General features: G+C 41.8%; 1 protein-coding gene across 1 annotated transcript in view; it reads left to right on the forward strand.

The window, feature by feature from the left end:
* Positions 1 to 26,326, forward strand: part of LOC120539968 (intercellular adhesion molecule 1-like) — a 115,496-nt gene that overhangs the window by 59,058 nt on the left and 30,112 nt on the right. The window contains exons 7-11 of the mRNA XM_039770375.1: positions 4,867 to 4,935; positions 11,273 to 11,389; positions 16,703 to 16,774; positions 21,168 to 21,437; positions 24,764 to 25,081. Coding sequence (XP_039626309.1) covers positions 4,867 to 4,935; positions 11,273 to 11,389; positions 16,703 to 16,774; positions 21,168 to 21,437; positions 24,764 to 25,081 — 846 coding nt within the window. The remainder of the gene's footprint in view (positions 1 to 4,866; positions 4,936 to 11,272; positions 11,390 to 16,702; positions 16,775 to 21,167; positions 21,438 to 24,763; positions 25,082 to 26,326) is intronic.

Here is a 26,326-nt window from a genome sequence, read left to right on the forward strand (position 1 = left end):
TTTGCATGTTCTCCCCGTGTCTGCGTGGGTTTCCTCCCACAGTCCCGCAGGTTAGGTGCATTTGTGATCCTAAATTGTCCCTAGTGTGTGCTGTGTGTGTGTACCCTGCGGTGGGCTGGCGCCCTGCCCGGGGTTTGTTCCTGCCTTGTGCCCTGTGCTGGCTGGGATTGGCTCCAGAAGACCACTGTGACCCTGTAGTTAGGATATAGCGGGTTGGATAATGGAAGGATGGTTATTCCAAATATCCCTCTGCTGTCAGGCAATCAGTGTTGCCACAGATGAATCTCTTGAGACTTTGTATGGAAAGAGAAGATAGATGAATGGATGGTTGGATGGATGAACATTAGCACATTACAACAATTATGACATGAGCAGGCCATTCAGCCCAGCAAGCTTGACCTTCTTATTCACCTGAAACTCATGGTTGGAAAAATGTCAGAGACAGAGAAAGAGAGCATGTCTTTGGAGACCTAAATAAGAAGGCTAGCAGAATGTCAGGTTATATAGTGCCCTGGGGCCTCATGTATAAACGGTGCGTACGTACAGAAATGTTGCGTAAGAACTTTTCCACGTTCAAATCGCGATGTATAAAACCTACACTTGGCGTAAAGCCACCCACTTTTCCACGGTACCTCATGCCTTGTCGTACGCAAGTTCTCCACTCGGTTTTGCAAACTGGCGGCACCCAGCGTCAAAGCAGTGCTACTGTTCTTGTGTGATTATTCTTTATTTTCATGACGCGGCTTTATAAATACACCGAAACTAACCGCATATTGTTTATTAGTGTAATGCATCTGATTGTAATTAACTCGTAACAATATAATGGTCCAGGGAACAGCCATAGTATTCCAAATACCATAACTGCTTTAGCGTTGTTACTCTCACTGCACCTTCTTCTTCTTCTTCTTCTTCTTCTTTCAGCTCCTCCCGTTAGGAGTTGCCACAGCGGATCATCTTTTTCCATATTTCTCTCACTGCACCACTCGGAGTATTTATATCACTGTATCTGAGTGTGAATCACAGCAGCAGCTGATCAGAAAGAGAATTATCGGTATACAGCATTAAGCACACGCTGTCTCAGCCACTGCAAAACGTTTCAAAGCCTTTCCTGTACGGACCTCGCGGTTCAGAAACAGTTTCATCCCAAGAACTTTAAATGCACTCAATCAATTGCTCCTTGTAGAACTGTTTGTACTTATAAGTACAATCACCTCACTGTAAACTTGCACTACAGTTATAATATCGCACAACCTGAGCCACTTTATAAAGCCGTATTTACATATGATGACGATATCATTTTTAAGGTGAAATGCAGCAAAATATGTTTATTAAATTATACAGATAAAACTTTAACTTCATTTAAATAATCTATATTCTTCACTGGGAGTGTCGTGAAGGATAGAATAATTAAACATGTACTACGAAGATATTTCAATGTTCCTTAAACGTTTTGAAGAATCGGCGCTAAGCTTACAGATGGCTTAACGTCTATTACAGAGCTGATTGTGTGGCGATTGGTTACTTGGGGAAAGAAAAGCAAGGACTGCAGTGACGGCTACGCCAATATATATTGAATATAAAACAGAAAGAGAAAATAACAACACAGCTAAAAACGCAGCGACAAATTTCAGCAAAAGTTAAATGCTTGTGTCATGAGCACATGAGCTATGCAGTGTCTGCAACATACGTGGCCATCCGCCGTGCATGACTTTGGCGGGCGAAGGAGCCACCGATTCTTCCTCTGCCCAGTGCCACCACGAGCCTAGAGCCGCCCCTGAGTACTGCTGCAATAAATTATTTCATCGAAGTGAAACCATGTTTAATAACGTGCTTTAACTCCTATCATCATGAAAATGATATCACGTATACATCTCAGTATTTTAGTTATTCAGAGAGCTGTAATATCACAAATGTAATGGATTCTGTGTCCAGTTGGAGGAAGAGCCGGTTTAAGAAGCAAGTAGTGATTCACACACATAGAGCACATAGAAGATCAAATACAAAACAAAGCATTTAACGTGCTACTTTAATTACGATGTGATTTGAGAAACTGGTTAATTAAACGATTTTAAGATGAAGTTTATGATGTTCTACTTAATGACAAAATAAACTACGTGATTAAAGTGGAAATGTCGAGATTGAAGTTGACATTTTGTGCTTTTTCCCCACCGTGTGCCTTTTTTCTCTGTACCCTAATAAACTTTCATATGACACTCAGACAGTGGGCTTACAACTCTTCTTTTCACGGCGACTTTGATATGTGACTTCTTTTTATTTCCGGCACTGTGCGATTTTGTGAATGTGAGCTTTCAAGTTTCTCCAACACGCTATGTCACTCGATCAACTTCATTTTGTTGATTATACCACGGTTTATTTGAACAAATAGTATGTTTTTCCTTTGCCTCCACTTGGTATTCGCTGAAATTCTTATATTTTTCCCGTGCTTTTCCCATTGTCTTTTCACAGAAGGCTGCGCTTAAGGGCGATTTATATTGATTTGCATATTCAAATAGGCGTAATTCTGGGAGGATTTGGGGCGTTACATAAAGCGCGTGCATGAGCGTTAGTTTTCACGCTGATCGGGATTTATGTAGCGGAAGAATGTGGAAGTTGGAGTACGCTCAGATTCCTGCATCTGGATTTTTCTGTGCGTAAGCACATTTCGGCTTTTGTGCTTATGCTATGTTATAGTGTGAGTTCTACGCACGGCGTTATACATGAGGCCCCAGGTGTGTGGACTACAAGTCACAGGAGGTTCTGCTCAGGCTTTATAACACACTGGTGAGGCCTCGTCTGGAGTCCTGTGGGCAGTTTTGGTCTCCAGGCTACAAAAAGGACATAACAGCACTAAAGAAAGTCCAGAGAAGAACAACAAGGCTGATTCAGGGCTACAGGGGATGAGTTATGAGGAAAGATTAAAAGAGCTGAGCCTTTACAATTTAAGCAAAAGACGATTAAGAGGAGACATGATTGAAGTGTTGAAAATTCTTATTAATAATCCATCCATCCATTTTCCAACCCGCTGAATCCGAATAGGGTCACGGGGGTCTGCCGGAGCCAATCCCAGCCAACACAGGGCACGAGGCAGGAACCAATCCTGGGCAGGGTGCCAACCCACCGCAGGACACACACATACACACCCACACACCAAGCACACACTAGGGCCAATTTAGAATCGCCAATCCACCTAACCTGCATGTCTTTGGATTGTGGGAGGAAACACGCAGACACGGGAGAACATGCAAACTCCACGCAGGGAGGACCGGGGAAGCGAACCCGGGTCTCCTAACTGCGAGGCAGCAGCGCCACAGTGCCGCCATAATAATAATTAATAAGGAAATTAGAGAAGTTCAACAAGAACACGGAAACACAGTTGAAAACATAAGGGTAATTTCCTGACAAACATTATGAAGTTTTTCTTTACATAGAGAACCACAGACACTTGGCATATGTGACCAAGTAGTGTGGTGGACAGGAGGACTTTAGGGACCTGCAGAACTCAAGTTGATGTTATTTTGGCGCAACTCAGAGAATAGGATTTGTTAGGCTGAACCACAGACGCATGGAATAAGTGACCAAGTAGTATGGTAGACGGTAGAACTTTAGGGACCTTCAAAACTCCATTTGATGTCCATCCATCCATCCATTATCCAACCCACTATATCCTAACTACAGGGTGACGGGGGTCTGCTGGAGCCAGGGCGCAAGGCAGGAAACAAACCCCGGGCAGGGCACACACACACATCCATATACCAAGCACACACTAGGGACAATTTAGGATCGGCAATGCACCTAACCCGCATGTCTTTGGACTGTGGGAGGAAACCCACGCAGACACGGGGAGAACATACAAACTCCACGCAGGGAAGATCTGGGAAACAAACCCAGGTCTCCTTACTGCAAGGAAGCAGTGCTACCACTGCGCCACCGTGCCACCCTACCCACGTGATGTTATTTTGGAAAATTAAAGTGGATTGGACTGGCGAGCTTTGTTGGGTTAAATGGCCTGTTCCTGTCTGGATTGTTCTAATGTTCTAATTTATCCAGTTCTAATGGTCCTTTGCACGCCTGTAGTTCACAATGTCATAGCTCACGCAGATTCAACACCCCCATTTTATCCAAAGCTTCTCCTCCTGGAGTTGGAAGGGATGCCATAAATTCCTTTCCTTTCCTGGCTATGCTGTCCTGTGAATGGCCTTCTGTTTCGCCCCACCTGTATTCCCCCAGGCTAACTGACCAGTCAGCTTCTGTGATTTTTATCTACACCACTACTAACCTGTATTAAGTACAACAGTTGGTTTCTGAAAGTGTTACTTTTTTAAGCTCATATTTTTATCATAATATTACACCATCCTCAAAACAGAGGACAATGGTGAAGATACTGGAAATCTTCTCAGCTGGTCCATTAGGTGCAGAAAAACTCCTTCACAAAAATCAAAAAGGTTAGTTGTTTAAAAGGCCTACACAAACCACTCCAGAAATTCCCTTTTTTTCATAGTGCTAAATGTTTTTTATTAAGGGATATCAAATATAATTAAAATGGTAGAAGTGCAGAGTGAAACTGTTGTAGCTCAGAATTTACTGTCAGAATTGTTCGAAGCCATGGGCAAAGTTCTGTTTTTTCAGATGACGGCATTGCTTCATAATGTTTGTGTATCTTTCAATCTGTTTCTTCTCTACGTGTTTTTATGTCCGTCTGTTATTTGACGTAGCTGAGAAGACAGGCTTCATACTTGCTTAAGTAAACGTGATTAAATCTAAAACAAAACTTCAACCCTTGAACATGCAGGCTCCTCTACAGGACATACAAATATGCAGAGTACTTCCTGTTTGGCTTTACATCTCAAACTGTGTTCCTCCCTGCAGGTTCTTCAGTGACGAGTCCCAGCACCGCACAGAGTATATCTACAGATGAAACCACCATAATGATGATAGGTAAGCTGTCTGACCCCAGAGGAGCACTGTGACATTCCCACCACATCCTAATGCATTTATCCTAACCAAATCCAAGCAGCGTCTGTTACTCTGAGAATAGTCTTCACTTTACCTGAAACATCTTAAAGCCTTTTGTTCAGTCAAAGGCTCTGCCATAACTGTCTGTACTTTCAGGTTTGACGTGCTTGAGCTCCTTGTCTCCTCTCGTTTCTGATCTGAATCTCATTCGTTTTAAGAAATAGAATAATACAGTTTATAGGATTATATAGGGTGGCCCAGAACTAATTATGCAATTTTCATTACGCTATAACTTATTAAGTTTATTACATAGAAAATCACCTGAAAAATCTCGGACCATCGAGAAGTGTGCGAACTGATGACATGAAGAATTGTCTTCACGCAGAACTGGAATCGTCCCCTAAATCAAAGTCATCCAGACGATCTGGATCTGCATAATTAGATCTGGACCACCCTGTACAGTCATATGAAAAAGTCTGTGAACCCCTCTCAGCCTGCATAATAATTGACTCTCCTTTCAACAAAAAAGATAACAGTGGTATGTCTTTCATTTCCTAGGAACATCGGAGTACTGGGGTGTTTTCCAAAGAAAGATTTTTAGTGACGCAGTATTTAGTTGTACGAAATGAAATCAAATGTGAAAAACTGGCTGTGCACAAATGTGGGTCCCCTTTGCTGATTTGAATGCCTGTCGCTGCTCAATGCTGATTACTTGGTTGGATGAGAACGTTAAGCCTTCATAGACAGGAGTGTCCAATCATGAGTGGTAAAAAGTATTTAAGGTGGTCAATTGCAAGTTGTGCTTCCTTCCCTTTGACTCTCCTCTGAAGAGTGACAGACAGCATTGGATCCTCAAAGCAACTCTCAAAAGATCTGAAAACAAAGATAGTTCAGTCTCATGGTTTAGGGGAAGGCGACACAAACCTATCTGAGAGGTTTAAACTGTCAGTCTCAACTGTAAGGAATGGAATCAGGAAATGGAAGGCCACAGGCACAGTTGCTGTTAAACCAGCAGGTCTGGCAGGCAAAGTAAAACACAGGAGCGGCATATGCACTGGCAGGATTGTGAGAATGGTGACAGACAACCCACAGATCACCTCCAAAGACCTGCAAGAACATCTCACTGCAGATGGCATATCTGTACATCGTTCTACAATTCAGCGCAATTTACACAAAGAACATCTGAATGGCAGGGTGATGAGAAAGAAGCCCTTTCTGCACTCACACCACAAACAGAGTCGCTTGTTGTATCCAAATGCTCATTTAGAGAAGCCAGATTCATTTTGGAACAAAGTGCTTTGGACTGATGAGACGAAAATTGAGTTATTAGGTCAGAACAAAAAGCGCTTTGCGTGGCGGAAGAAGAACACCGCATTCCAAGAAGAACACCTGCTACCTCCTGTCAAATTTGGTGGAGGTTCCATCACACTGTGGGGCTGTGTGGCGAGTTCAGGGACTGGGGCCCTTGTTAAAGTCGAGGGTCGGATGAATTCAACCCAATATCAACAAGTTCTTCAGGATAATGTTCAAGCATCAGTCACAAAGTTGAAGTTACGCAGGGGCATGGCACCTAGGCCAGGATCTCTGGCGGGCCCTTCACCTAGGGTTAAGGAAAACATGATACCCAATCGGATTTAAAATAAAATAAGCGAGGTTAATGATGTAAAAACATAAGAAGTATTATGCACATTCATTGAATATATTTATAAAGTAAAGATCCTAATGAAAAACTTACAATAGTATCAAAAATTATTGCAAAATCTGTTTTCTAACTTTCTTTGTCGCACAATTTTCAGTGACCTCACTAAAATCAACATGTTGAGCTAAATCATTTTCGATACACAGAATTGCTAGATGATTAAGTCGTTCTTGACTAGTTGTACTTCTTTGCCATGTTTTTAATGAATTTGCCAATCTGCTAAACGATCTTTCTGCTGAAGAAACAGTAACTGGGACTGTACAAAACAGTTTAATAGCGAGACAGATATTGGCAAATATACCTTGAAGTTTTTTGTCGTAAATTGCGTTCAAATTTCTAATTGGGCTTTTTTCAACACCAAAAACTATCTTGTAAATATTTTTGAAGTAAAAGGTCTACGTTTTATTTGGATTTGTAAAATGTCAAAGCGAGAAAGTTGTAGAAAAATGTATGTAGAAATTTTTTTATCTAAAACTTTTTTGGATATTGTTTTTAGTTTTCAAAATATTTTCTGCTGAAGTTGACACTCAACGCTGTAGGATCAATTCTTGCTTTCTGTTCATACGTTTTGTTTGCACATAATATCTACTCATCCCGCACCGGGCCCCTGTGATCCCAGGACCCCTGGCTAGAGCCCTGTCAGCCCCCCGATGGGGGCCATGCGCAGGGGTTGGATATTCCAACAAGACAAGGACCCAAAACACAGTTCAAAATCTACAAAGGCATTCATGAAGAGGGAGAAGTCCAATGTTCTGGAATGGCCGTCACAGTCCCCTGACTTGAATATCATCGAAAATCTATGGGATGATTTGAAGCAGACTGTCCATCAAATTGAACTGAACTGAAGAGATGTTGTATGGAAGAATAGTCAGAAATACCTCCACCCAGAATCCAGACACTCATCACAGGCTATAGGAGGACAGCGTCTAGAGGCTGTTAGATGAGCAAAAGGAGACTCAACTAAGTATTGATGTCATGTCTCTGTTGGGGTGCCCACATTTATGCACCTGCCTAATTTTGTTATGATGCACATTGCATATTTTGTGTTAATCCAATAAACTTAATGTCACTGCTGAAATCCTACTGCTTCCATAAGGCATGTCGTATATTAAAAGGAAGTTGCTACTTTGAAAGCTCAGCCAATGAGAAACACAAATCCAAAGAATTAAGAGGGATTCCCAATCTTTTTCATATGACTGCATATCAACATAGAAGACAGGTGAGATGGACAAACGTCTAACACAGAAGAGGCTGCCTGTTTACTGCTTTTTAGAGTTTTAATTTATCTTAGCACAGACAAACAGTTTACAATACCAGGTCTTCAAGGGTGACGTCTGATGCTGTGTGGACTTGTTTCGGGTTGAAGAGGGAGGCTCTCCTTGAGTTTGAAGTGCACTCGTGGTTTCTGCTATGTGGTCCTTCCTCAGCTCATTGTTAGCCTCTTTGCTGTGTGTTCAGCCACTTCAGTGGGACAAAGCGTTATTGTTTCTGGCACAAGAGTGTAGTCTCTGAAGTTCCCTTCTTGAAGTAATGGCTGCCTCTCATCTTTCTCACTCTGCTTGGCTTGGCAGAGTGGATCTTAGAGCTTGTTCAGAATGTCCAGCTCCAAAGTTCTATGGAGAGTAGCCTCCAGGCCAAAGAAAGCCGGTCAGCTTTTTGCTCCACAGAGAGTACAGATCATTGGCTTTCAGTTCCCACCCAAAAAAAATGAGAACAATTCATAAGCGTTTGGAGTCACCCATAAGAGACATAACAGATGAATGGAGCTAGTTTTGAAAGAAGGTGTAACTCCTGGTAAATGGAGTGCCTGCTCATAAGGGCCTTATCGTCTCCATCACATCCAGCCAGAGTTCAGTCAGTGGTTACAGGCCTGAAATGAACATCCATTTGGACACCTTTTGGTCTGAAGAAGTCTCAACAGCTCTGATTTACTGTACATCTTTATCAGGTGAACAACAACATTTATTTCTATAGCACATTTTCATACAAATAATGTAGCTCAAAGTGTTTTACATGATGAAGAAAAGAGAAATAAAAGACAAAGTAAGAATTAGAATGAGACAACACTAATTAACATAGAACAAGAGTAAGGAGGTCCGATGGCAGGGAGGACAGAAAAAGCAAAAAAAAACTCCAGACAGCTGGAGAGAAAAAAAAATCTGCAGGGGTTCTGAGGCCACGAGACCACCCAGCCCCCTCTGGGCATTCTACCTAACATCAATGATCAAATTTAGGGTTCTCATGGAAGGACTTGATGATGATGGTCATGTAGACTTCTGGCTTTTAATCCATCAATGTAGGGACATCACGGTGCTTTGATTAGGTGGTGGAGGCGCAGGTCGCCACCACAGAAAACCAGGAAAAGAACAGAAGAGAGAGTAGGGGTCAGTATGGATTTTAGAGCCACCACGAATAGTTATGATAGTACATTGAATATACAGAGTATCAGGATTAAATTAAAATGAAGTTATGAGAAGGCCATGTTAAAGTAATGTGTTTTCAGCAGTGTTTTAAAGTGCTCCACCGTATCAGCCTGGCGAATTCCTATTGGCAGGCTATTCCAGATTTTAGGTGCATAACAGCAGAAGGCCGCCCGCCTCACCACTTCTTTTAAGTTTAGCTCTTGGAATTCTGATCAGACACTCATTTGAGGATCTAAGATTACGATTTGGAATATAAGATGTCAGACATTCCGATATATAAGATTGAGCGAGATTATTTAAGGCTTTGTATACCATAAGCAGTATTGAATGACACAGGTAACCAGTGTAGCGACATCAGGACTGGTGTGATGCGCTCGGATTTTCTTTTCCTAGTTAGGCAGTCTAGCATCTACATTCTGCACTCCTTGCAGTCGGTTGATGTCTTTTTTTTGGGTGGTCCTGAGAGGAGTGCGTTACAGTAATCTAGTCAACTGAAAAAAACGTGAACTAATTTCTCAGCATCTTTCAATGATATAAGAGGTCTAACTTTTGCTATGTTTCTTAAGTGAAAAAATGCTGTCCTAGTGATTAATATGCGATTTAAAATTCAGGTTACAGTCAACAGTTACCCCTAAATTCTTTACCACCGTCTTAACTTTGAAGTTTATTTCTAATAATCTCATTATATCCATTATTGCCAATTACTAAAATTTTTGTTTTCTCTTTATTTAGCTTGAGAAAATAACTACTCCTCCATTCAGAAACACAAGTAAGACATCGGGGAGTCGGGGTCATCAGGTGCTATTGATAAATACAGCTGCGTGTCATCAGCATAGCTGTGGTAACTCATGTTATGCTCCGAGATAATCTGATCTAACGGAAGCATGTAGATCGAAAAGAGCAGCGGACCCAGGATAGAGCCTTGTGGAACACCATAGAGGATATCATGTGTCTTTGAAGTATAATTACCACAACTAACAAAGAATTTTCTACCTGCCAGGTAGGATTCAAACCAATTTAAGACACTGCCAGAGAGGCCCACCCATTGACTAAGGCGATTTCTAGGAATGTTGTGAAGGTGAAGTACAGAGCTGACCAAAGTTTGACTAGAGCCATAATTCAGACATTCCCCTTAGCATTCACTTGAGAACTTAGGTAGAGGTGCAACTGAATTTCTGCATCAATGTTAAATCTGCAGTCTTAACAGGCCTTGTGTGCCACTAAACATCGAGTGAAATGGGCAATGCCCTCTTTGTTCTGCAAGGTTCCCGAACAGGGATATCAAAAGCTTTAGCGGTTATGAGGGACTTTGCCCTCCCTCGTAATTTGAAAAGCAGGGGGCATCCCTCTCGTAGTGTTTTTTTAAAGCAGTCGAAGAGCGGGCAGGGAGTGGTGGAGTTTCCCATGGGGGAACAATGAATGAGAGGAAAGGGGTTTTTGGGTTCTCGGAGATCAAATGTTGGACAGCTGTGGTCTTGTTGAGGATTAGGGAGCAGGAAATCTGAGATCAGGGGCTACAGTCCTCTTAGTCTCAACCATCAATGCTGTCATGAACTGTGAGTCCCATAAAAACTTGAAAAGCTGTCCACTGTGAAGGGCTTTGAAGATCTTTATAAAATAAAACATGTATTTTTAGCAAGTAGAACCAGAAGCTCCATAGGTCTTAAAAGGAAGTGCTAGAGAAAGCAAGGCAAACACAGTCTCAATACAGAATAAAAAAATTAAGTCTTAAACAGAGCACGGGTTCAAACGTGCAGCAATCACAAAAGGTACGCAGCACAGCAAAACACAAGAGAACACTAGCGCCTTCGAAATGAGCCGCCAGGAACTATGGGAGAACCGGCCAGATTTATAGGAAGGAGGGCCGTTCCATTCCTTGTGGTGAATGGCAGGTGGCCCCGCCTCTTGGGGGAACCACCCACAACACACATGGGACATAACCAAGGCATTGATACACAGACAAAATGAAAACCAAAGACTATAAATAAGAAACACCAGCAATATTAACGTAAATCAAAAATGAATTAAAGGCCATAAAACAAAGATCTGTACCGCAGCCAGAGGTGGAACCCTCCTGATGCCACTGGTCCAGGAAAACCTCCATACTCTTCAATATGGTGTCTTCTTTTTCTTCTACACTAACCCAGAAAGTGCCTCCTGTTTGGCTTTATATCTCAAACTTTGTTCCTCTTTGCAGAGTCTACAGCGGTGACTACCGGCGCCGAAAACCACTCATCTGAATCTGAAGCCAGCACCATGCTGAGTACGCAGTCGAGTGTGATGGTTACAACTGGTTTTTCCACCGCAACCCAAGGTATTTGTCCTAAAAATTCCAAGCAGAACTTGACACCCCAGGACCACTGTGACTTCAGAATTCATTTTGATTCAATTCAGTTTACTTTTGTGTAGCACTTCTGGAAGGTCTACAGTCAGTTATAACAGGCAAAGTGGAGAAGGTCTGAGAAAGTAAGTGGGGTAAGGCCTTTGCAAGATAACGCAGTGTGACGACAAGCCGCATCACACCTCCAACGGGATCTGGAGACCCTGACCTACTGGTTGAATAAATGCCCATGACCATTATATGGTAGACTCTTTGCTGGGCCATCTTTAGTATGTCTGTAATAATAATAATAATAATAATGTTTTATTTATGTAGCACCTTTCATACACTCAAGGACACTTTACAATTCAATACAAGACAGTAGAAATTACATACATGAAGAAGAACAATACTCATTGAAGAGATGTATTTTTAACAGATGTTTGAAATTAATAATAGACTTTTCCATGCGAAGGCTGAGAGGGAGAGAATTCCAAATTTTAAAGCTATCACTCTGAAAGCTCTGCCACCCATAGTTATCAACTTGTATTTAGGTACAGTGAGTAACTTAGCGTCCGATGATCGTAATGCACAGGACAGGAGTGTAAGGAAGCAGCAGCTCAGACAGATAATGAGGGGCTAAACCATGAAGGGCTTTAAAGGTGAGAAGGATAATTTTATATTTGATTCCTGAAGAAACTGGTAATCAATGTAACTCAGAGAGGACAGGAGTGATGTGAGCCGATTTTTTAGCGTGTGTAAGTAAACGAGCAGCAGAATTCTGAACATATTGTAATCTGTTGATATATTTAGTCGGGAGGCCATAAAACAAAGCATTGCAATCGTCCAGGCGGGTAGTGATGAAAGCATGAATGAGTGACTCAGTATCTTTCACACTGAGGAAAGAATGCCGATGAGCAATGTTGCGAAGGATCCTGACATTAGTTTGCTCGCCTCAATGTCTCCTATATTTAGGGATTTAAGCACCAAACCTCAGTTGACTTCAGAATACAAGAACCTTTTAAGCTATCAGACCCTACCTCCTTGATCACTCCAACTACTGTAGGACCACTTGTGTCTTCACATCACAGTATGTCTAACAAGTTTTCAGAGCCTTCCCTCCTTACTTAAACCACTCTACCACCACCTACTATGGGGTCTCTGATGACTACCAAGCAGAAGATCTTTTTAAGTTTTCAGATTCTTCCTTCCTATGGAGGAATGTTTCGGACAAAATTAAATAAATAAATGCGCAAATAAATAAAAGTACTGTGAAATGTGAGCATAAATAAATAAATATGTTATGAAATGAGAGCATAAATAAATAAATGTGTCACGAAATATGTTTTTGTTGCTTATTTATTTATTTAATTTTGTCCGTAACATTCCTGCAAACCGTCATGAAATACGACTTGAAATAAAACTGTCACTTTCACTCGTCAAAGTTGAGAGGGTGGGCTCTAACACGCCCTCTAGTTACTGATTGGTGAATCGATAGCACAAGAATTAATTAGAAAATGCTTACTACTGCCGATGAAATGGATTCTGCCGAAGATATTACGTATTTCAGAGAGAGAATTGAAGATTTATCGGAAGAAATTACAATGTTGGCGGCACTTTTAGATTCCGATATAGATTAAACTATTTTTGAAATTATCGAAGAACAGGTGGAACGGACTCGACTACACTCCAGTTCAGGTGACGCAGCTCCCTGCTCTGGACGTCCATCCTTTGACATTCCAGCTGAGTCAATAGAACACCTTCTGTTATGTGGTTTAAAAGTACGACAGATTGCAGATCTATATGGTGTATCGGAGAAGATACTGTGAACTGAGTATTTGACCCTTGTTTTACGAGTACAAAGTCAGTTGCATATTCGCACCTACTTTTTCAAACAACTGTACAGCTCTGATCAGTGGTAAAGCTGTCCAGTTCAAAATATTAGTTGGAGCTGCTTTGGGCATTCCATGTCAAAGTACCTAAACTAATAGAGCCGTATATCAAACTGGCTCATTTGCCTTGTGATCGTCTTCTCCGATACACCATATAGATCTGCAATCTGTCGTACTTTTAAACCGCATAACAGAAGGTGTTCTATTGACTCAGCTGGTATGTCAAAGGATGGACGTCCAGAGCAGGGAACTGAGTCACCTGAACCGGAGTGTAGTCGAGTCCGTTCCACCTGTTCTTCGATAATTTCAAAAATAGTTTCATCTATATCAGAGTCTAAAAGTGCCGCCAACATTGTAATTTCTTCCGATAAATCTTTAATTCTCTCTCTGAAATACGTAATATCTTCGTCAGAATCCATTTCATCGGCAGTAGTAAGCATTTTTCTAATTAATTCTTGTGCTATCGATTCACCAATCAGTAACTAGAGGGCGTGTTAGAGCCCACCCTCTCAACTTTGACGAGTGAACGTGACAGTTTTATTTCAAGTCGTATTTCATGACGGTTTGGAGGAATGTTATGGACAAAATTAATTAAATAAATAAATAAGGAACAAAAAACATATTTCGTGACACATTTATTTATTTATGCTCTCATTTCATGATATATTTATTTATTTAGGCACTCATTTCATGACACATTTATTTATTTATGCTCACATTTCACAGTACTTTTATTTATTCGCGCATTTATTTATTTATTTAATTTTGTACGAAATATTCCTCCATACCTTCCAGACTTGTAATGCAGTACCTGTTACAATTAAGCTCTAGAGCACCACCTACAGGACATTCAGTGACTTCAGACATCAAGACTTCTCCTTTATTTTGCATATTCTTTTTCTCCACACTAATATGGAGAGTGAGTGTTTTGTCTTAATAGAGTAATATATTGCTCTACTTTCCCCTTTTGCATTCTTTAATGTGTAGCCTTTGTCAGAATGCCTCAAATCTCACAAACTTATCACTATTTCTAAGGTATTGTACCATATAACGTCTCCCCAACTTCCTTTCTACATTTATAACCTCAGGCAATTAGGTTTAGCGAAAGACAAGCAGGAGTTAAGTTACATTTTAAATAATATATTATTGATAATATTCATAAATAATAACAATATGCAAAGTATATTTGAATATTGGCAACCATACAACCTGATAAATGGTGATGTGTAGGTTCAGGCGGCACACAGACTTGTTATCCATCCATCCGTTATACATCCCACTATTTCCTAACTACAGGGTCACGGGGGTCTGCTGGAGCCACTCCCAGCCAACACAGGGTGCAAGGCAGGAACCAAACCCCGGGCAGGGCGCCAGCCCACCGCAGACAGACTTGTTAGTTACTTAAAATGTCACTAGTTAAGGCATCATTGGTGGTCAGCTTTCTTCAGAACAGACCGCATGCCTGTCTCAATATGGCTGCCAAGCTGAGCTCTTCATTGTGTTGTCCTTTTCAGTTCATGGTATGTGAGATGGTCTTTCATCAGTTTGGTAAGAGAGAGAGGGTGAGGTAAAGCAGGAATTTTATAGATTTTTTTTATTTTGTTAATTTTATTGTAATCATTCCATATAAATCGATCAATTTTTACAAAAAATAGGATTAAGAACAAGTCGACCCCCACCCCTGAGAGAGAGAGCGTGGCCAACGGGGTAAAACTTTTTACGTTTTTAAACGTACCTAAATTGATGAGTTTAATAGGCCAATAGAGATGAATTGAGAAGAAAAAGAAATGCGGAGAGAATTGCTTCCTCGGTGCTTTAAGAGCTTATTCTAAAATATTATTGATTAGATCCTGCCAGGTTTTGAAAAAAGTCTGTACAGATCCTCTGACTGAATATTTGATTTTTTCCAATTTCATAAAACATCGGTTTCCCACTGACTTAAAAGAGGAGAGTTAAGATTCTTCCATCCATCCATTATCCAACCAGCTATATCCTAACTACAGGTTCACGGGGGTCTTCTGGAGCCAGTCCTAGCCAATACAGGGCACAAGGCAGGAAACAAACCCCGGGCAGGGTGCCAGCCCACCACAGGGCGCACACACACACACACACACACACACCAAGCACACACTAAGGACAATTTAGAATCTCCAATGCACCTAACCTGCATGTCCAGTTTATCAAAATAAGTCTGCGTGCCAACAGTGTAGTGAATGCAATCACAGTTTGTTTGTCTTTCTCCACTTTACACCCATCTGGAAGAACCCCAAACACGGCTGTTACTGGATTAGGAGGGATTGTGAGTCCAAGACTGTCTGAGAGGTAATTCAAAATTAGGTCCAGAATGATGTTAATTTGGTGCAGGCCCAAAACATGTGAGCCAGTGAGGCTGGGACTTGATTGCAGCGTTCGCAGGTTGGATCTCACCCTGGAAACATTTTGGACAGTTTTAGGCAAGACAGATGTGCTCGATATATAATTTTGAGTTGAATAATTGTATGCTTTGTGCATATGGAGCTCGAGGGAAGTCTCTGCATTGCTACTCTTCACTCCTTTTCTGATACGTTAAGAGAACTTTTTCCCATTGTCCTCTTGGATCTTTGAAAAGGAGGGACTGTAAACTAATTTTATATATTGCAGAGATGGTGTCCAAGTCCTTGAAATTGAGCAATATTTTTTCCAGCATGGACGAGGGTGCAAGATGAGGAAAATTGGGCAGGTTCTGTTTAACAAAGTTCCTAATTTGAAGATAGTGAAAGAAATGTGTAGCTGGAATGTTAAATTTGGAATGTTATTGTTCATAAGATGCAAAGATGTTATCTATATAAAGATCTCTAAGCAATTTAATCCCAAATTTTTTCCAGATATTAAAAACTGCATATGTTTGCAAGGGTTGAAAGAGGTGGTTCTCTTGCAGAAGTGTCACAGATAACAGCTTCTCAATCTTAAAATGCTTTCTAGAAATTTATAGATTTTCTGTCCAACCCCTACAGCCAATAGGGCTTCATGAAACGTAAAGGTTTCTGATACAAGCCAATTCCAAACAGCCATACTTCAGACCAATGGGGGGACAGAACATCTTCACACCTGCCATCCCTCCAAACCAGGTGTTAAGGTAAAGCTTGGCAGTTAGGCAGCCTGGCTTTCCTGAGGGGGTTGACTGAGAGACTTCAGCAGAGAGCTATTGGCCAAACTTGTTTGAGGCTCTTCACACCAACCCTGTCGTAAAATTACAAAGAGACTCAGTCCTAAAAACCATCAAACCATTGCTGTTATTATCGATAATGTAAGTCTAATATTACATTGCTTTGTCTAAGTTACAAATAAAGACATACAAAATATTTATGAACTTGTATGAAGAATTTCACATCACAACTTTTGACTTTATAATCACAATTTGTCTTCGTCTTTGAAGGTTCTACAACTACATTAGAAGCTAACAAAGTGACGATGGCTGAGCTCCTGATGGATTTCACCACATCCAAAGGTATTTCTTATACAAAATTTAAAAAAAAATGTAGTACTGTAAGCAGAGGTACCAATTCTCCAAGCAAAGATGGCGTAATTTTGCTTAGGCAAGAGTTCTGCCGTCACTGCCAATGCTTTCCAGATTCGACTTTCCTGAGTGTTTTGTCTCTTCTCTCTAAGACCTTCTTTTCATCTTTTATTTCTCATCTCTCAACTCGGCACGGAGGCCGCTCTGTGTGTGTGGTGCTCACAGTCCCCTGATCTGTAAAATCTGTGCGATTAAAGATGGGGAGCAAGCAAGTCAGCTTGACGTGTTTCTGCAGTGGATAACCTCTTTCTAAAGTAAGGCAGTTATCTTAAACAAAATAGATCTTGAGTCTTCATCAAATCCCACCAGGCACTTTAAAGTCTTATCAAAGTAACGTGTGTTCTGTCCCCTGCTTTCTTGCACAACGTGGAGACACTGTTTATGAATGGATTGAGAAGCTCAAAATTGATCACACAAGTGTTTAAGCATGAATAAGGAGAAGCACATCCATCCATGTCTGCTACCAGCAACAACATTAAGCAAGTCCATACCTTGATTATGACAAATTGATGAAGATTTCAGCCCCTGGTGCATCTTCAGCCCGCAAAAAGCAGGCCACTGCTCACAGCGTTCCTTTGGTGCAAATAGAGAGTGGAGTTTCCAAGTTTACTCTTAGAAAACAACAGAAACTGACTGATGAAGACTGAAACCTTAGCACTGAGACCGCAGACACACCATGTCTCCACAAGTGCACCGGAAAAGCTGCACCAACAACCCACACTAAATGATCACAAAAGTGCAGATCGACTTACCCTCCCTTAGGAAGTCACTGCGCCCTGCGGAAATTCTGAAGGACCGGAAACTGGAAAATATTATCTCATTGTATAAAATGGGTGACCAGGCAGATCCAAGCAACTATAGGCCAGTAAGCTTAATGCGCATCACAAACACATTAATGGAAGGAATTACTTAGGATAAGATTGAGCAACACATAACAAGAGCAGGAGTTTTACTGAACAGTCGGCATGTGTGCAGAAGAGGGAAGGTCGTGTTTTACTAATTCTATGTGGAAGCAACAAAAGGATACAATCAAAGTGGAGCATATGATATTATTTATCAGGACTTTCAGAAAGTATTGATAAGGTGCCACAGGTGAGGATGGGCCTCAGACTAAAAGAAGTGGGAGTTCAAGGTGTTGTTTGTAGATGGGTGCAGAATTGAATGAAACACGGGAAACAGAGGATGATTGTGTGAGGAACCTTATTAGAATTGGATGATGTTAAGAGTGGTGTCCAGCATGGGACAGTTCTCCAGCCGCTGCTATTTTTAATAGCCATCCATCCAGATGTTCTATCAGACGGTTGTGGTGAGCGCCCTCTTCTACACGGTGGTGAGCTGGGGAGGCAGCATAAAGAAGAGGGACGCCTCACGCCTGGACAAACTGGTGAGTAAGGCAGGCTCTATTGTAGGCACGGAGCTGGACAGTTTGACATCCGTGGTAGAGCAACGGGCGCTGAGCAGACTCCTGCCAATCATGGAGAATCCACTGAACAGGATCATCTCCAGACAGAGGAGCAGCTTCAGTGACAGACTGCTGTCACCGTCCTGCTGCACTGACAGACTGCGGAGACCTCACACTATGTGACTCTTCAGTTCCACCCAGGGGGGTAAACGTTAACATTATACAAAGTTATTGTCTGTTATACCTGCATTGTTATCACTCATTAATTTAATATTGTTTTTTTATCAGTATGCTGCTGCTGGAGTATATGAATTTACCCTTGGGATTAATAAAGTCTATCTATCTATCTATCTATCTATCTATCTATCTATCTATCTATCTATCTATCTATCTATCTATCTATCTATCTATCTATCTATCTATCTATGTATATAGTGCCTTTCCTATCTATCTATCTATCTATCTATCTATCTATCTATCTATCTATCTATCTATCTATCTATCTATTATCCAACCCTCTGTATCCTAACTACAGGGTCACGGGGGTCTGCTGGAGCCAATCCCAACCAACGCAGGGTGCAAGGCAGGAAACAAACCCAGGCAGGGCCCCAGCCCATCGCAGTATTTTTAATATACAGAAATGATTTGGATAGGAATATAAATAACAAGCTGGTTCAGTTTGCAGATGATACCAAGCTTGGTGGATTGGAACCTGGAATTTGTCATCTGGAGTCATCACAGTGGGACTTAAGACAGCATACATGGCTGGGCAGATTTGTGTCAGATGAAATTTAATTTAAGTAAATATAAAGTATTAACATGTAGGAAGTAAAAATGTGAGGTTTGAATACACAATGGGAGATCTGAAAATTGAAAGTCCACCTTATGAGAAGGATTTAGGAGTCATAGTGGACTCAACACTATCAACTGCCAGACTGCGATCAGAAGCCATTAAGAAGACTAACAGAATGTCAGGTTATATAGCGCCTTAATGTGTGGACTGCAAGTCACAGGAGGGTCTGCTCAAGCTTTATAACACACTGGTGAGGCCTCATCTGGAGTACTGAGTGTGTAGTTTGGGTCACCAGGATACAAAAAGGACATAACAGCACTGGAGAAAGTCCAGAGAAGAGCGACAAGGATGATTCAAGGATACAGGGTAAGAGTTATGAGGAAAGATTAAAAAAGCTGAGCCTTTACAGTTTAAGCAAATGGAAATTAAGAGGAGACCTGACTGGAGTGTTTAAAGTTCTGATGGGAATCAGTGCAGTGGATCAAGATGGTGACTTTAAAATGAGTTTATCAAGAATACAATGGGGGGAAAGTTTGAAACTTACTAAGGGTAAATTTTGCACAAAGGTAGTCTTTCTTTACACAGAGAACCACAGACACGTGGAGTAAGATACCAAGTAATGTGGTAGAGAGCAGGACTTTAGGGACAATCAAAACTCACCTTGGTGGTATTTTAGAATAGTTAAGGGAAATAAGACAGGAGAGCTTTGTTGGGTTGAATGGCCTGTTCTTGTCTGGATTGTTCTAATTTGTCCAATTCTAGTGATCCTGCGCATGCCTCTTCAATGATTTGGGAGTGTGTAGTTCCTAATGTGTTCAGCTTAGGTAGATTCCGAACCCCCATTTCATTCCCTGCTTTCCTCCTGGATTTGAAAGGGGTGCCATAAATTCTTATCCCTTCCATTCCAGGCTGTGCTGGCCTGTGAATGGCCTTCTGTTTCAGCTCACCTGTATTCCCCCAGGCTTGCTGACCAGTTTTTCTTCTTCCAGAGAACCACGGAAACATGGAATAAGTGACTAAGTAGTTTGATAGACAGTAAAACTTCAAGGACTTTCAAAACTCAACATGTTGTTATTTTAGAATTATGGGGATAGGACAGGCGAACTTTGTTGGGCTGAATGGCCATCAAAAAGTGTGTGAGGATAGTCCAGGATATGTGTGAGGGAGGGAGTGAGTGAGAAGTCTGGTTAAAAGCAGTTTGGGGGTAACGGACAAGATCTCCGCTCAAGGAGGTCTGCACCAGGGATCTTCTTTAAGTCCTTCACTCTTTGATCTGGTCATGGATGTGTTGAGTCATGGGATGAAGACCAATCCTCCCTAGGTGCCGGCTTTTTGCTGATGACATTGTGTTTTGTAGCACCAGAAAAGATAAAGTGGGGAGGAAATTGGAAGAATGGACAAGGGCTTTGGAAGACAGAGGGCTGAAGATAAATAAGAAGATGAAGAGTTTTAATGATGGTCAGAAAGAGAAAGCAAGGGAGGCCAAAGCGGAGGTGGATCAATAAAGTATAATTAGACCTGACTGGCGAGGAGCTGTATGAGGAAGTTTGTGTGATCAGAGAATTATGGTGAAGATTAAAGGTCATATTTGTAAGATGGTGGTAGGACCAGCAGTGATGTCTGGAGCTGAGACATGGACAGTAAAGGGAGCGCAGGAGAAGAAGTTGGATGTGTCAGAAATGAGAATGTTGGGATGAATGCGTGGAGTCAGAGGTACAACAAAAGTGGGAGAGAAATCTAAGAACATACAGGAAAGGAGGTTGAAGGGGTATGGACTCGTGATGAAGAGATACAATGAATATGTGGGCGAAAGAGTGATGGACATGGAAGTCCAGGGGTAAGAGACAGTGAGGGAGGTCAAAGTGGAAGTAAAAGAAAGGGCCTGACTGGGGAGGAGCTGCATGGAGAAGGTTGATGAAGCACATCGACTCCACACAGAAGTGGGAAAAGATGAGGAGGAGGAGGAAGAAAAATGATTGAATATGATTTATTATTAATAACAATAATAACAGTGTGAATCGTCACACTGTGTTTCTCATGGAATTTCATATTAGACTCATGAGTTACTTCGCTTACTGTAAGTCTAAAATGAAGATTGGTGGGATTGACTGATCAATTGATTATTTTAGGACAACAGGACACCTGTGATGTAGAATTCTCTCCTGCACGTGTCATTGTGAGATATGGGGACCCGGTGACTGTGACCTGCCACACTAACCGCACGGATTTCAGAGCCATGGGCTGGGAAGCCTCAGTTGGAGCTGTGAGAGTAGAGGGCAGCAACTCGGCTGTGTGGAACGTGAGCAGCCTGACGGTGTGGGACGCCGAGCCCAAGTGCTATTTAAACTTCAGGGCACCTCCTAAGCAGTGTGATAAACGAGTGAACCTCACCATTTACAGTAAGTCTCTTGAAATAATAACAAATGCAGAGTGTCATGTGTTTGTGTAGGTTCTGTTATCAAGTGCAGTGTTTCTCAACCACTGGGATGTCGTGGGTGTCGCCAGTGGGTTGCGACTTGCTATTGTTCATAACGGTAGTGGGTAATGGTGGGGTGCAAAGTGAATCACGATTCATACTCAATTCACTAAGGGGAACTAATCTCTCTAGTGACAGTCACGCTCAATTAATCAAGGTGGGGAGACACAAAGAAACATGGGGAAAATATGGGGTCACAACACCAGAAAGGTTGAGAAACACTCCTCTAGAAGATCCGGGATCATTCCAGTTTTGAATTTGATTGATTGATTTACTATGCTTTTGTTAGGTTTTTCTCAAAGTTGAGCAGACAGCCCATGAAAATAGTCTTTTTAAGCCCACCACTCCCATCCCCTAGCCTTGCATGGGATGGCACTCATGGACTCCCGTAGCAGGGAGTCCCACAGAGGTTGCTGCAGGTCAGCACGCATAGCGGGATTTGTTAACGTTATTAAAGTGGTTCATTCAAAGTTGATTTCAAATTGCTACAAATCACGATGCCTTGTTGGCATCAAACTCTAACATTAGATCTGCCTCATCCTAAAATGGATCTGAATAAATGTCTGCCAAACAGAACCAGTAGTAGTCAACAATTACTTTTACTCACTCAAACGCGGTATCCTCAGCCATTCTTTTTCTCCCATCCTCTGAACAAAAAGTGACTCAGCAACTGCCTAAGAGAGACAGCAGTCAAAAAAATGAAAAATGACCAGAAGATGTGAAAACCAAAATACGGGCCAAACAAGGAAACAGAAAGAAGCTTTTGTCAGAACCCAAAGTGCAATCAGACTACAGAGTCGAAAAATGAGCAGAGATCTGAGACCAGAAGCTCAAAAGAGGAGTTTTTAGTTAGTTGCCAGATAGATATGAAAGGCACTATATAATAGATAGTGTAACAAAGGCGCTATATAGGCGCCTGACCCGACACCCAGACACGGAGGCACGTATAAAAAGTACAAAGACTTTATTTTTCTTCAGCTGTGGGACACGTCTTCCCCGTGCCACAGCCCAAACACAGTCCCAAAGCACAAGCACAAATACACAACACTTCTCTTCCTTTACCACCACTCCTTCTCAAGCTTCGTCTCCTTCCTCCCAACTCTGGCTCATCGAGTGGTGGTGGCTGGGCCCTTTTATAGCCCACCCGGAAGCGTTCCAGGTGATTAACCACCTGGTCCTAATTGCACGTCCGGGTGGGGCTGAAGACTCGTCTAGCCGGGCTGTTCGAAGCAGACAGCCCCCCGTAGCGGCCACCCCGGGCCCCAACCAAGCTGTGGAGGACTTCATCTCCCATGGAGCCCTGCGGGTGGCTGGACAATCACCGTTGGCCAGGGAGGCTGCCACCAAGCGTCCCGGGGGAGGTATTGGACTGCCCATGGCGGCTTCCCCAGAACATAAGCAGCAGGGGCGTCCCTGCCAGGCATGGGACCCGGCTGTCCTTCACAATAGTTAGACAGATAGATGTGAAGGACACTATATAATAGATAGAGATATGAAAGGCACTATATCATAGACACAGATATGAAAGGCACTATATAATAGATAGATAGCTATGAAAAGCACTATATAACAGATAGATAGCTATGAATGGCACTATATTAGATAGATAGATATGAAAGGCACTATATAATAGATAGATAGATATGAAAGGCACTATATAACAGATAAATAGATATAAATGGCACAATATTAGATAGATAGATAGATAGATAGATAGATAGATAGATAGATAGATAGATAGATAGATAGATAGATAGGAAAGGTGCTTGATATTGCTATATAGTGCTAGATTTGAAAGGTACTATTTATTAAATAGCTAGGAAAGGCTCTGTATAACAGATAGATGTGGAGGTTTTTTCATACTGATAAGTCAGGAGTTGCCAGACAAAAAAAACAAGTGATTTCAGAGTGTTCAAAAGTAATTCTTATGTTCACAATAAATGAGGGGAATGACAATTCTGGAAATGCATTATGGCCGAAGACAACCCATGATGAGACTAAGCTGTAATCCAGTCAGGATAACAAAGTAGTTTAAATTGTTTTTTGCACGGTGTGCTGCAGTGCTGGTCGTAGCCCATATTGAGCCCTATGTGAGGGGTGGGGGGGTGTGTGCCCTTCTTTTACTAAAAAGGCATCCCTAGGTGTCCATAGTGTGGACAGAGAATGGGGATGTGGAAAGATCTTGAGTGTGTGCTGCTTGAGTTACATCAATGGTGCCCCTCAGTGTCGATAGTGCACTTTCAGTTTTATTAGACTATAAGGATTGGAGGGGTCCCCTCTATTTGTGCATAGCACGTGCCCCTCGTGTGTTGGTGCCCTAGACAGTCACCTATGCTGCCTAATGGATTGACCAGCTCTGGTGCACCAATCCAATGGAGTGATCACTCCTAGTGCCTGATGGGAAGTGTAGTTCCCTCGTCAGCACAACTACAAGGTTACAGATGAGATGTAAATATGGAGAGGGGGATTGACATTTTTATTCATATTAAACACCATTCTTCCAGTCTCAATAGCAGAGCCACATTCTAAGTATCATAGCACAGGATCTCAGTATTTGTATCAATGAGATATTTCTGTTTTTTTATTTGTGGTATATGTGCAAAAAAAGGCTAACGTCCTGTTTGTCATTCTGTGGTATTGACAACAGAAAAAAAAATAATGGAAATGATTTTAGCAAAAGGCGGCATCGTAACAACATGTGAAAAAGTGAAGGGGCCTGAAGGATTTCTGAACCCAAATGTGGCCCAACCTCTGCAGTGCCCATCTGCTCCTTCTCCATTTTCAGACATTTCTATCTCTTGGGGTCCCATCCTAGATGTCCCCAAGTGATGCCTACTATCTTGGACTGAACTTTCTAAATTAACCTTTTATCTGATTAGCTTTTTAAATAACACTTATTGGATAACCAGACACTATAAAGTATAACTTTCCAAAAAGAGAGTGCACCATTTTTTAGATGCCATTGTTTTGTCACCATGGGCCTAGCAGTTCTGTGACAGCTCTCTAAAGTGTTCCATTCAGCTTATAGCCGTACATTTAAACGCTGCTGTTGATATTTTGTGTTTGTTTTCTTTTTTTTTTTTATTTCTCAAACTCCATCTTTGTCTCACTATTGTCATTCACCTTTGAAAATGTAAAGCAGTATGTGAATGGTGTTAATGCCTTCGCTTTGTCTTACTGTGGATAAGCTGGCAAGGAACAGCCCGAGTGCACCGCACAGTTAAGAAACCTTTTGATGTTACCTTTCAGAACTTCCAGAATACCTCTCCATTGATGGTCCTGAGGTGATAGAGAAAGGAAAGAAATTTAACATCACATATGAGGTCAAAGATGTGGCTCCCATTAACAACGTCTGGGTGAAGCTGTATCGAGATGGTGTCATGATTGAACGGAAACACCTGGGTCAAAACAACGAGAAAAAGCCTGAAAGTGGAAATGTGACCTTCACCGTGTCTGCAGACAGGAAGGACCAAGGGTGGAATTACACGTGTGTGGTGGAATTTGATTTTTCTTTTGTCAGAATTGAACACTTCAACTCTTCAAACCTGCTAAAAGTCACTCCATATGGTACGTAGTGAAATGGTTTTGTGTTCTGCTTGTTTATCAGGGCCTTTAAAGGCAATTTGTGGGGTTGGGGGTCCTAGAGTGACCCTGTCCTCCTCTTTAAACTCTTGGTCATGCATGAGTGTCTGACAATCACTATCTGGACTCCATCAAATGGGTGTAATACCACTGCAGGGCAACAGGGGGCGGAGTCGATAAACATCTCAACTCTTTTTGTCTCTGTGAAGCCGCCCATTGAGGGCAACTGAACTCCGCCCCCCAGCGTCCCAAAGGCCCCGCCCATGTGGCCTGGTGCCACAATAAAACTAAGACATTCACTTCAGGAGGAAGCCTCCACAAGACGAGCCCCATTTACTACTGAGCTTAGCTGGTTAAGATGGCACATTTGAAGCCTGATTTCTGTTGCACCACTGAGCACGTGTTTGTCAGTCAGTCAGTCAGTCGTTATCCCACCCGCTATATCAGGGGTGCCCAATACGTCGATCGCAAAGTAGTGCAGGTAGATCGCGTTGCATTCAAAAAAAAATTTTTTAAACGTTAGTCTATCATATATCCTCCCTATGGCATTTGCCACTTGATTGACATACAGGACGGCCAGTCTGAGATCTCTTCTCTTCTAACACACTGGTCATCCTGCACACACGATCAAATGCACGAGCTACTGCAAGACTTCAGCTATCTAAGTGATCTAGTTAGCCTTCCAATTTATATCGACTAAAGAAGGGATTTTAAAAAAAATGTTTGGGGAGGGTATGGGCTGGATGTGGAATTGGAAGAGGATTTTTCTCTCACAATGTCACAATCGAAGTGCGTTTGTCTGATCTGTCAATCTATCATTGCTATTCCAAAGAAGGAAAATGTGGAAAGGCACTTTCAACAACAACAACAACAACATTTATTTATATAGCACATTTTCATACAAGAAGTAGATCAAAGTGCTTTACAAGATGAAGAATAGAAAAATAAAAGACACAGTAAAAAATAAAATAAGTCAGCATTAATTAACATAGAATAAGTAAGGTCCGATGGCCAGGGTGGACAGAAAAACAAAAAAAAAACTCCAGACAGCTGGAGAAAAAAATAAAATCTGTAGGGGTTCCAGACCACGAGACCGCCCAGTCCCCTCTGGGCAATCTACCTAACATAAATCAAACAGTCCTCTTTGTATTTAGGGTTTTCATGGAAGGATTTGATGATGATGGTCACGTAGACTTCTGGCTTTCAGTCCATCAATGTTGGAGCATCATG

Source organism: Polypterus senegalus, chromosome 12 (genome assembly GCF_016835505.1).
Source record: "Polypterus senegalus isolate Bchr_013 chromosome 12, ASM1683550v1, whole genome shotgun sequence".
Lineage (NCBI taxonomy): Eukaryota > Metazoa > Chordata > Cladistia > Polypteriformes > Polypteridae > Polypterus > Polypterus senegalus.